Below are 11,276 nucleotides of genomic sequence, written 5' to 3'. Positions count from 1 at the left end.
AGGCAAGGCTTTGCGGGTGGGGGCGGGACCCACGGGGCGGGGTCTTGAGGGAAAGAAGAGGGCTCTGGGTGGGACCGACAAAGATTTGACCCGAGCTGGACCCTGGGGGCGAGGGCGGGGCCGAGGCCACTCACTGTAGCCACCAGGTACTGCAGGGTCCCGCAGAGCCGCACAGCGCGGCTGAAGCGCAGCTCCAGATACTGCAAGGAGGAGCCGAGGGCTCATGGTCACTTGGAATGGCCTTACCCAGGGGTCCGACGCGTCTGGAGTCCTTCACTCGCCCTCTTGGCTTCTGCCCGCCCTCGGGAGGGCAACTGCGCTCTCCGCACTCTTGCCCACGGGGGCTCCCGCCCGGAGCACACACTCCGACCTACCTGCACACACCTGCGCACACGCGCCATCCCCGCGCCTGTGCACACGGCGTGTGCCCAGGAGGACTGAGCCATCAAGTGTGTACACATCAGCCCCACCCACTCCCATTCATGTCTGATCGTCCCCCGGGGCTGCCGCCTCTCTGAGTCAACTTTGGCAAGATACAGACAGTGCCTGTAGCAGGCTGCCTACCGTACACTGGTCAAGATTTTAATCACTTTGCTCACTGCCCTGGAGGCAGGTCCTGTAATTAGCCCAGTTTGACGTTTGGGAAACCCGAGCAGAGAGGCAACCCCTTGCCGAAGGTAGGAGGAGGCGGGGATGTCGGATTTCGAATCCTGAGCCCGCCGTCCGGCGAGCACTCGGGTGTACGCAAGCCCAGGCATGTGGGTTGCAAGTGTGTGCCTGTGCGCACGTGAGTGCGCTCCTGGCCGAGCCTGGCCACGCCCTGACCGGGTTTCCACCAAAGAGAATCCAGACGCCGGCTCGTCTCCCTCCTTCCTGCCCCTGGCCCCAGTGCCTGGGGCTTCTTCCCACAACCCTCACCACCTGTCTGCCCGGGGGCCCCCCCACATTAAAGCACTAAGGAGCCCGCCTGCGGCCCCCTGCACTGCAGCTCAAATCCTCAGGATTCCCCCCCCCGCCCCCCACCGCGACCCTGCGTTCCCAGCCAGGCAGGTCCTGACGCTGCCGGGCCTCTGCCTGGTACCTGGTAGGTGCTGGTGAGGCCCAGGCGGTAGAAGACCGGCAGGAAGAGCAGCGCAGTGAGCAGAGAGTTGAGCAGCTGTCCCAGGCACATCCAGAGGAACTTGAGGCCGTAGCGGTAGGCCTCGGCCGGCACGCCCAGCACCTGTACCGCCGACATGAAGCTGGCGGCCAGCGAGAGGCCAACGGGCAAGGCAGTCAGGCTCCGGCCCCCGGTGAAGAAATCCTCGGCGCTGCGCTGCCCGCCCCGGGCTAGCCCGACCCATAGTCCGATGCCGGTGGACACCAGCAGCATGAGGGCGAAGACCCCGTAGTCCCAGGCTCCGAACGTGGCCCGCGCCCCTGCCTCGACGGCGGCCATGAGGTGCGGGTGAGGGGACCAGGCGTGTCCTCCGCCCTCCCAGCCACCCCGCGTGTCTCGGGTAAGGGAAGTTGGCAGTGGCAGAGGAGGCAGGACTGCGCAGAGGTGGGAGGATGCTCGGCCTCGGCAGCTACACGGCAAGCCTGTCCCCTTTGGTCCCCCGCGGGCCGGGGCTCCCTGGGCAAGGAATCTGTGGCTCCTTGCTGCGGTCGCCTGTCTCCCTGTCCCTCCTCTTCGTCTTCGTGTCTGTCTCCACCGTCTGTCTGCCTGTCCGTCCACCTGGCCTCCCACTCGGTCCGACTGCCCGGTGCAGCTGTGCGTCCACCACCCAGACGTCTGTCCCTCTCCCTGGGAGCTGTGCTCAGCGCTGACTGCAGGAGGTCTCGGTGGGGCTTAAAGGGGCAGCTCGCGGTGGCGGGCTGTGGATTTATTGGGCTCCCGGGTCAGCAAAACTCCGCCCCCAGACGTGGGGGCGGGCAGGACCCGCACCCTTTCCTCCCTGGATTCGATCGGATAAGCCGGGACAGGACACGTAGGTGGCTGCTGGGGGGGGTGGGGGGGGTGGCAGAGCTGGGGAGGCTCCCAAATGCCCCCCGCCTTGCTTCGTGTGGCACTTTCCGCTGACCATAAGCTGTTAATGCCTCCCTTTGACAGGTGGGGAAACTGAGGTTCTGAGATGGCATGTCGCTCACCCAAGGCCACTCAGCCTGGAGCAGTGGCTGTACCATTCAAATCCCCACTGTGCTTTTTGCACCTTGAGCTACGGGGAGCTCACTCACCCACAGGAGTGGGGTTTACTTTCAAGGTTGCAGGGTCCCATAAGGAAAGTTTGCTCTGCTTGAAACACCGCCCCCAACTGGCACCATGACCCACTCCCTTTCTCTAGAACCTAGAGGGAGGGCATCACCAAACCCCACTCTCAGGCTAAGTTGAGTGGGAGGCATTCAAGTCCTGAATGCATACATATTTGAGGAAGTCTTTGCTTCTCTCTGGGCCTCAGTTTCCCCATCTGTAAATGGGGGTAAAATAGCCCTTGCCTCAGAGGAGTAAATTGAACCTGCATAACAAAAGCCTGGCACAGAGTAAGTACTTCATTCATTCATTCCTTTGTCCATTCATTGGTTCCTTCACCAAACATGCACTGAGTGTCTACGCTGTGCCAGACATTAAGTGTATAAGGGAGGTCACGGGGGACGGATTGTCTGTGGCCATGAACCTGAATAAATGGAGACAGGACTACCTGGGGAAGCAGTGTCTGGCATGTCCCTATCGCACAAATGAGGAGACCAGAGGTACAGGGGAAGGGGAAGTCCCTTGTCTAGGGTCATGCCATCAAGAAACTCAGACACTGTCATCTGGAGGCTCTGACCTCTGGGTTCAAGTCCTAGCTCGACCTCCAAAAGCTGGGTTCCCTCCTCCATAAGCGAGAGGGATCTAAGAATTTGCCCGGTTTCATGCTAGGGCACTAGGAACCCTCCCCAGCCTCTGCCGCCCCCTGGTGGCCTCTTCTGGCCTACACACGTCACCCAAGCTGGGTCCAGCGTCCCCCAGGCATCCTCACGTTTCGCCCAGGACCGTCTTCTCACTCTTTCTCCGCGCAAGGGTGCAGAGCCAGCCTGCTCTTCCCTGCATCTGCTGCCTGCTGGTGTGCACCTTTCACCTGTGCCAGGAGGATGGGGAGGACACCGAATTCCTCCTCCTTCTACGCCCCTGCTGCATCCTCCTGGAAAACCTGGTGGGAAAGGGAAAATCCAGGATTCCCACAATGCCAAGCAAGCGAATGCAAATATATGCAAATTGTGCAAACTCAGGCAAAACCTGTCGTATCTCCCCAGGGAGGTTCTAGGAACAGACACTGGGGACACAACAGGATCCAGGTGGACCCACCCCGCTCACGGCCTCATGGCTCTGACCAAGCCAGCAGATGAATACCCATTTCAGAAGCTAATAGATGACAAGAGTGAAGCAAGGTCGAAGATGGAGACAGCCCGGGGGGCCACTTAATGTGGGGTCTCAGGGAGGGGCCCTGCAGGCAGAGAATGAGCCAGGCTTCGAGAGAGCTGGGCGGAGGGCCCTGAGGTGGGAAGGAGCAGGACAGGGAGGGACGCAGTGGACCTTGAGCCTTGGCGAGGGTTCTGGGTTTTATTCTGAGGGCGCTGGTCAGTGGGGGCGGGCCGCCATTAGAGAGTCTGGAGCAAATGAGGGACCTAACGAGAGTTCTAGGTTCTGAAAAGCCCCCCATGTCCAAGGCGGCGATTGAGGGGTGGGGAGAAATGGGTGGGTTCAGGACATGTTCTGGACTTCCTGCACGGGAGGCCCAGAGTTGGAAGCCCTGCAGGGGGCGTGGTGGAGGAGAAAGTATGGAGGAGGGCAGGGATTGGGGAGGGGAAGCAGTCACACCTTCCCTGACTGTGTGATTCCTCATGGAATGGGAGGAGGGCACGCAGGACCCCAGGACCCCCTGTCGATGGGGGGAGAGGAGCAGGGCGATCCCTGAAGGCCCAGCAGCAGCAGCAGTCTAAGCAAAAGGGGCAGGAATGTCGAGGGGCTGGGTGGGTGTCTGCTGCCCCCACTCCTGCCCGCTGCCTGGGTTCCAGCGTTCCCACGTCTCCCTGGTGACAGGGCAAGGGGCGGAGACGAGAGGTCGTGAGCTACTCTAGCCCTAGCATGACCTGCTGGGTATCTGTCCTTGAACATCTAACCCTGCACTCAGTAAAAGCAAACCTTTATTACCACTGGTGGCTGTCATGGTCATTGTCATTGTGAGATTCTGATTCCAAGTCCTAAGGGTTCTGATCCTACGATTCTCAGAGTCTCTGGGTGTCAGGATCTACTACAGGTCTCCTGCCACCCCCACCCCCACCGTCTTGCCCTGGCACCTGCCCTTGGTCCTGACACAGGAGTGAGGTACAGGGTGGGTCAGGGATGGGCGGCTCTTCCCCAGGGCTCTCAGCTCTGACCGGTCTGTGACAGCCAGCACCTTGACAAGCCCCGAGGTGGGACCTGGGAGTGCCTCAGCCCCTGAGGAGGAGAGAGGGGTCCACCAGGCCTCTCAGGTTCCAGATTCTTGCCCATCCTTGGGCTGGCCGGGTGAGTCCGGGCAAGGACCTGTTCCTGGGCCCCAGCTGACCATAGAGAGGAGTCAGTGATCCAAGTGGCCAGTCCTGCCTCACAGACCACACATGGATGGGCCCATTTCCTCCTAGCTCTGGGCCTTTGCGCTGGTTGGTCCTGGCATCTCAACTCCCACTGGAGATTGAGGGTTCAGCTCAGTGGTCCTCACCTCTAGCCAGCTTTGGAAAGCCTACAAAGGTGTTTACTTCTCATGTTCTAGTCATGCAGACCCAGAGTAAAAACAGCTGCTGGAGTACCAGCCATTGTGCCTATATTCTAGCCAGATGGTAGTTCCTGGAAATGGCACACATCACTACTGCTACTATCACATGCCCACCCCTAGATTAAAAGGAGGCTGGGAAACTTCTGGGTGTCATCTAGCTATGGAGATTCCTCTTACTGAGGAAGGAGAGAATATTTAGGAATTTCTGCCAGAAAGCACAGGGTTAATGAAATCAACTAGGGAAACAAAGAAAAACTTGGCCTGGCCCCCCAAAATACACCTTAAACATCAGAAAGTACCCTGAGGAAATAAGTATTTGCAACATATGTAGAGATTTTTTTCAGGCTTTTGCCCCACATACCTGAGCTTTTTTTTCGGGGGGTGGGGTGGGTGCACACCACATGGCTTGCAGGATCTTAGTTCCCCGACCAGGGATTGAACCCAGGTCCCAGAGGTGAAAGTACAGAGTCCTAACCACCCGACTGCCAGGGAATAATGATGCCAGAGCTTTTAAAAAGTGGTTCAACTTCGTAAGGTTTTTTTCTTTCATATAAACGATTTTTGTATCAGGGCAGAAGGCTTTCGCATAAGGAAAAGCAAATTCATATCCTAAGATGTGGTGTTTTTCAGCCACCGGCTTGCTAACCCAAGTTGTGGGCAAGGCTGGAGGAAAACATGACCACTTCTTATTAAGTGCTGTTGAGAATGAACTGGTACATCCGTGGAAGACATTTTGGCAGTTAACATCAAAAATTTGACCCAGCATTGCCAGACCCAGGACTTTACCCCACGTGGTGCAAATACAGGTAGAGGGATATTCACTGGCCATCACTACTCTTCTCAGACTTACTTAACTCCTCCTGGTGACGCAGTGACACACGTGGTCCCTGCCCTCTCAGACTCAGTCTGGTGGGGGACAGAAACCCAATGGTTTATAGCCTTCAGTGAGGCAGTGATGATCTGTGGAGAGTAGTCTAGGCACAGCGCTCAGCAAGTGCAAAGGCCCGGGAAGTGGGAAAGAAGCACCAGTGTCGGAACAGGCAAAGCAGCCAGCAAGGACCCAGGGCCTGTCTTTCCCATGAGAATGGCTAGCTGTGCCTGAGCCCTGCCTCGGGCACCTCTCCAAGAACAGGTGGGGTCTGAAGTGAGCTGGTTTTCTGGAAACCACCCAGGATCATCCTGCCAACTAGCCCCACCGCCACAGGTGGGGAAGGGGAGACTGTGCTCCTATCCAGGACCACCCTCCAGGACTGGTTGCTCTCCGCGCCCCCTCAACTACCTCTTAGTGCCTCAGCTTCTTCCCAATCGACGGCTCTCTGGAACACAAGGCAGGTCCTCGTTGACCTACGTACCCACCGCCTGCAGAGTAGTGACTCCCTAAGGCCTGTCAACTGAGCAAATGGGGTCAGTGTCCAGACCTTCCGAAGAGGACACTCAAGGTTCAAACGGCCAGGGTTGCCCAGGGTGACACACCAAGGACAGATGTTCCCAACATCTGAGCTCTTAGCTGTGCCTCAGCCTCCTGGCTGAGGAGCTCAGGCCAGGGTGGGATTAGCTTCATGCCTGGAATTCCAGGAGACAGATGCCCACTGTGAAACCTTGACCTCCTTGGGCAGGATTAGGACAGCTTCATTCAAGGGGCCCCCAGCTGGCGAAGGGGAAACAAGCTAGCACAGCAGGCTCATGACCCTCTTGGACGCCCCCTTGTGCCTGCTGTGAGGATCCTGACCAGGGTTGTAGGCTGGGTGGGGAAGGCCACACACAGAATGAAACCAACCCCATCAACCTGATCTCCCCCAGGGTGCAGCTGTCATCTCACCACCACAGAAATGGGGGGTGGCGGGGGGAGGCACAGAGCTGAGAACTGTGTCTAACAAGGGAGGTAAGAAAGATCTGGGGGCCAAACCTGTGACCATACAGCATACCCCGAAGCTCACAGCACAGAGCTGCCTGCTGGCACTGAGAGAGCTGAGGGGGGGCAGGGGCTGGCCATTCCTAGAGCTCCCCTTCTGGAGAATCCAATGTCAGGGTCCTACTCGAGGAGAGGACTCCTCCCAGAGCACTCACAGCTTGGCTGCACCCTTTTGAGTTCTGCAGGGTGGGCAAAGAAAACAACTGTATCTGAGCGCCCGGTTTTCCCAGCGAGTTTTATTTGGGCAGACCTGGGGACAGGGAGGTCCTGCATCTAAAAGAAGGTGTTGGGCCTCTTGGTGGTGAAGCGTGGCTTGTGCTGGCGACGGAGGACCCGGTGGGGCAGTGGGAATTTGATCTTGGAGTCCTGTAATAAGAAAAGGCAGGCAAGGGGGTTGCGGGGAGGCTCTTAACCTTGTCTCCCAGGGACCACTGAGGTGTGGCCACCCCCACTGGGCTCCTGCGTCAAACCCGGTGCTTTACTGCATCTCCCAAGTCTGGAGGAGCTGCCAGGCCAGCCCCCTCAGCCCAGCCTGCCCAGCAGGGCCCCGAGGGCACTCACGTGGAACTGCTTGACTGCTGGTCGGCGGCACTTGCTGGCTGCGATCTCCTCCACCTTCATGATCTGGATCGAGTGGGCCCGGGCACGGTGCCGGGCGCCCATGTCTCGGTCTACAAGGATCAGGAATGGGGGCACTTGGTGAACAAGTGGCCACAGCACCTGGTCCCAGCAGGTACTGGCTACCAAGTGTGTAGAACCTCCAAATTCACTTCGAGGGGCATGGCTGCAGGCCCCCAAAGGCGACAAGATCCACTTGCTGTTAGCACCTCTGTTTAAACTGCTGTTACAAGAAACAGCAGTTCTTGGGTTTAGGTGCTCGGGCTCTGGTCCTGGTAGGTGACCCACCCTGGGAGCACCTGGGGCTGCGAATGGCAGGTCCCAACACTGGACAGGAGCCGGATTAGGTTCTGAGCAACAGTTGCCTCTACACAAGGGGCTGACCTCAAACCTCAAGAAGGAGGTTCCAGATGCAGTTGGTGGTGGGTGACTGAACCAGCTCAGGAATGACTCGAGTACCCTCCCTCCAATCTCCTAAGTCCACTTGCTGCCAAGGTTCCAGAAAAAGGTGTGCTTGGGGCATCCTCTCCACTCCTCCTGCCCCCAAAGCAACACCTCCTGTGCCTCTCCTGTCACCATCCCTGGGACTCCCACCTGCCCCCAAGGAAGCTCTTGCGTTTGTCCTGCCTCAGTCTGGCAGGAAGGATGCCAGACTGAGCCGCAAGTGCCTGCCCTGTGAGCCTGAAGGAGGGACCCGGTGGCTTACAGCACTGGGTGACAGCGCCGGCTGTGGTCAGGTCCCGGTACTCCCGGTACATGTTGTGGGTGCCACTGCGGGAGTCATAGCGCAGCCAGATGCCGAAGTTCTTCACCCGCAGGGGCGATTTTTCGAACACCTGCCAAAGAGAGGAGACCAGTTGAGGCGAGAGCAGCAAGTGAGCTTCAATCAGACCCCCTCCATCCCTGAACCTCTGCTCCCGCCCCGCCCTGCCGCTCCAAAGGACAGCCCAGCCCCCAGGCCTCTCTTGCCTGTTTCCCAGTCCCTGCACCTTCAGACATCTGAGGGGAAATGTGCTGTGCAAGGGGAATTCCCATGGCAACAGCAGGGGTGCAGAGCAGTCCAGGCCGAGATGCTTCCCCCATGGGGACCAACATAGCTCCAGACCACCCCTCAACACAACTCTCCTGGGACCATCTGGGCCCAACGTAGCCTCACAGTGCAGAGTCCAGCACCTCCCCCACTTTACAGACAAGGCCCAGCCTCAACCAAGGGATCCCAGCAGGCCTTCCCTGGGCCTTGGGCTTTCTCATTAGGAAAAGGGCACCGAGCCACCTATTCCATCCCAACCTAGGGCCTGAAGAGCACAAGGAAACAGGCCAGAGTTTGTAAAGTCTGCTAACTCTGTGGGGTGACAGATGCCCCATGGGAGGGTGTAAATCCTCTCCGGATCCCACCCAGCCTCAAACACCCCATACCTGTCCACAGTAGACAATTTCCCCTAAAGACTTCTTCATCTTCTTCAGCTGAGATACAAAGTACCAGAAGCGGGACTTGGCAACAACATGGTTAGGCGCAAAGATCCGCATGCGATAGAGGGGCGGCGTGTGGCACTTGGGGGTCGGCAGGCAGCGCCCCACCACCTTGTATTCTCGAAGCTGAAAGAGAATGGGGGTGAGGTGGGGCCAGCACCCAAAGCCCAGAGGTAACTGTGGAGACTCACTCTGCTCCCCTTCCCAAGCCTGTTGACAACTGGATCAGGGGATGGAGAAGGGCAAGTCCCACCCCAGGGCCTCCGTGCGAAATCTGGCTGACTGTGGGTCATGCCACTGTCTGAACCTTCCACATAAAAGGGAGAGTGGGGAGGATTAACCAAGGTGCCTGTGTGCCCCTGGCCCTGGCTCAAGAAAGCTGGGTGAGCATCGCAACCGCTCCCTTCCTCTCCCTTTCTATGGGCTGGCCTGGAACAGTCAAGCTGTCTCCTTCCTCCAGAGCATCTCTGCAGCTCACAGTAACTTGCCAAGATACTCTTTCATTCCAGACCCCAGAGACAGTAACCAGCCTGGGATCTCACAGCCAACTCCAGGCAGAACCAGGACAAGAATCCAGTTCCCTGTCCAGCTCTGGGCTCCCTGCACTGCTGTCATGACTTTCAGCTGCCTCAGTTTTCCCAGCTGCTGTCCAAGGGGTTTGGACTCCCAAGTGTAAGCTCCCTGTTTACACAGATGCAAAACGTGAAGATGTCTGCCAGGTCCAAATCCTGTGCTATACTAGAAAGGAACCATTTCCATAAGATGACCCATCACCATCTTACTAATATCAATAGAAAATAACTCCAAACCTCACAAACTCGGTTCCTACTTCTGTCAACCTGACTCATCGGCCTCCCGGACCATCCATTCAGGAAGGGATACCGATGCGGTCGGTCCCTTTTCCAGTGTGGAAACTGGGGCTGGAAAGCTGAAAATGACCCACCCATACTGTTTCTCCCCAGGACCTACTCTTCCATCTCTGTGCTATTAACACCCTCTGATTTTGCCCAGTACTCTCCACAGCGATAAGGCTCGCACTCTCCATGTCAGCTCGAACTTATAAATTTTTTCTATTTCTCTCACAGCCATGCCAGGAGAAACAGAATTCTATTGCCCTCCCCCCCCAACCCGCCCTCCCACCACCCTGTCCACTTTGCTGACGAAGAAACTGAGGCTCGGAAGCTCGATGAGGTCCCGCGGCGCGTGTTTCCACGCCGTGCAACTTGTCCCTTCCCCTGGAAAGGAGACTCGGCCTCCCCGGCCTCCGCGATCCCCGAGCCGGCCAGGGCCATGCACCGGCCTCCCCACGCGGCTCCCGCAGTGGCCGCCATGTTGGCTGCAACTGGGGACGGCGGCACGCGGGACCTAGCCGGAACAAGCACTTCCCGCGTGTCCCATGCCTCCTCCCGTGGCCCACGATTCGGTCCGCTTCGCGTTTCCCGACTCCCTGCCCCACCGCGATTGTCTTACCGTGCCCGAGGCCTTCATAGCGCCCTATACACGCTCGCCGCCACCCTCGAAAAGGAAATGACCAGCCTCGCGCAGCCGCTCATCTCGACTTCGTGGCCGGAAGTCCCTCCCATTCGAGGCCGTGGACCCATTGGCTCGTCGGCCCCGAGCTCAATAAGATCTGCTTCTTCATTGGCTCCAGATCCACCAAACTCTCGCAGCCCGGCCTCCGTTTGCGGCAAGACTACAATTCCCAAGACCGGGGGAGATTAGCACTCCTGTTCAAACGCGACGTAAGGGAGCGTCGGCGCGCGCGCATGCCGGGCGTTGTAGATACGCCGGCAGGTCTCGGTGGTCAGTTCCGGGTTCCACTTACCCGGGATCCTTATGTAGGTAGAAGCGGACCTCGGGTGGTCCAGGGGCTATGATGAGGTCACGGCGCTTCTTCCCACTCCGGGTCTCTTTTCTCCCGGAGGTGTGTTAATGGAGTTCTCGAGTTCTCTTCTGTTAAATGGGAATAATACTGGTGTTTTTCCTCCTAGAAATGTTACAATAATTAGATAAAATAGGGCTTCTCTGGTGGCGCAGTGTTTAAGAATCCACCTGCCAATGCAGGAGACACGGGTTCAAGCCCTGGTCCGGGAAGATCCCACATGCCGCGGAGCATCTAAGCCCGTGCACCACAACTACTGAGCCTGCGCTCTAGACCCGGCGAGCCACGACTACTGAACCCGCGTGCCACAACTACTGAAGCCCGTGTACCTAGAGCCCGTGCTCCGCAACAAGACACGCCACCGCAATTAGAAGCCTGTGCACCTCAATGAAGAGTAGCCCCTGCTCGGCACAACTAGAGAAAGCCCGCGCGCAGCAATGAAGATCCAACACAGCCAAAAATAAACTAAAAAAAAAAGAAAAATTAGATAAACTAAAAAAAAAAGTAAAACGCCAGGGACAGAGCGATTAACAATCGCTAGCGTTCATTAAGAGATGGAGTGGTAGTTATTATTATTATGGAGGGGTGTCTGATTTGTGTTTCATAGAAACAGATATTC

At 57.7% G+C, this 11,276-nt stretch overlaps 2 protein-coding genes and 1 non-coding gene across 4 annotated transcripts in view; all 3 read right to left on the bottom strand.

Annotated features, from left to right (window-relative positions):
* The window catches only part of SLC5A5 (solute carrier family 5 member 5), a 12,483-nt gene extending 11,029 nt beyond the window's left edge, over positions 1-1,454 (bottom strand). The window contains exons 1-2 of one of the 2 annotated variants that reach the window (XR_003006220.1): positions 1,082-1,454; positions 135-200 (exon numbers count right to left, since the gene is read on the bottom strand). Coding sequence is in view for 1 of the 2 variants with exons in the window: in XM_024767395.1 (XP_024623163.1) it covers positions 135-200; positions 1,082-1,438 (423 nt within the window). In the remaining variant the exon portion in view is untranslated. The remainder of the gene's footprint in view (positions 1-134; positions 201-1,081) is intronic. The other variant, XM_024767395.1, reaches the window with a different exon arrangement.
* Positions 1,455-6,895: 5,441 nt separating this feature from the next.
* On the bottom strand, positions 6,896-10,352 carry RPL18A (ribosomal protein L18a). The gene is made up of 5 exons (XM_024767390.1): positions 10,246-10,352; positions 8,722-8,901; positions 8,012-8,141; positions 7,249-7,358; positions 6,896-7,053 (listed from the first exon to the last, which is right to left on the bottom strand). The coding sequence occupies exons 1-5, from the start codon at positions 10,261-10,263 to the stop codon at positions 6,961-6,963; spliced, it is 531 nt and encodes a 176-aa protein (XP_024623158.1). The 5' UTR covers positions 10,264-10,352; the 3' UTR covers positions 6,896-6,960.
* LOC112414939 (small nucleolar RNA SNORA68) lies at positions 7,435-7,567 on the bottom strand. The gene has a single exon (XR_003006237.1). It is a non-coding gene; the product is annotated as a small nucleolar RNA SNORA68 (small nucleolar RNA).
* Positions 10,353-11,276: the final 924 nt, after the last annotated feature.

Source organism: Neophocaena asiaeorientalis, unplaced genomic scaffold (assembly GCF_003031525.2).
Source record: "Neophocaena asiaeorientalis asiaeorientalis breed wild unplaced genomic scaffold, Neophocaena_asiaeorientalis_V1.1 scaffold87, whole genome shotgun sequence".
NCBI lineage: Eukaryota > Metazoa > Chordata > Mammalia > Artiodactyla > Phocoenidae > Neophocaena > Neophocaena asiaeorientalis.
This window is presented reverse-complemented; position numbering and strand designations above follow the sequence as displayed.

Coding starts and splice junctions, on each gene's coding strand:
- RPL18A (XM_024767390.1), bottom strand. Junction 8,142..8,721: donor AAATTGTCTACTGTGGACAG/GTATGGGGTGTT, acceptor TCTCTTTGGCAG/GTGTTCGAAAAATCGCCCCT. Junction 7,054..7,248: donor CAGCAGTCAAGCAGTTCCAC/GTGAGTGCCCTC, acceptor TTCTTATTACAG/GACTCCAAGATCAAATTCCC.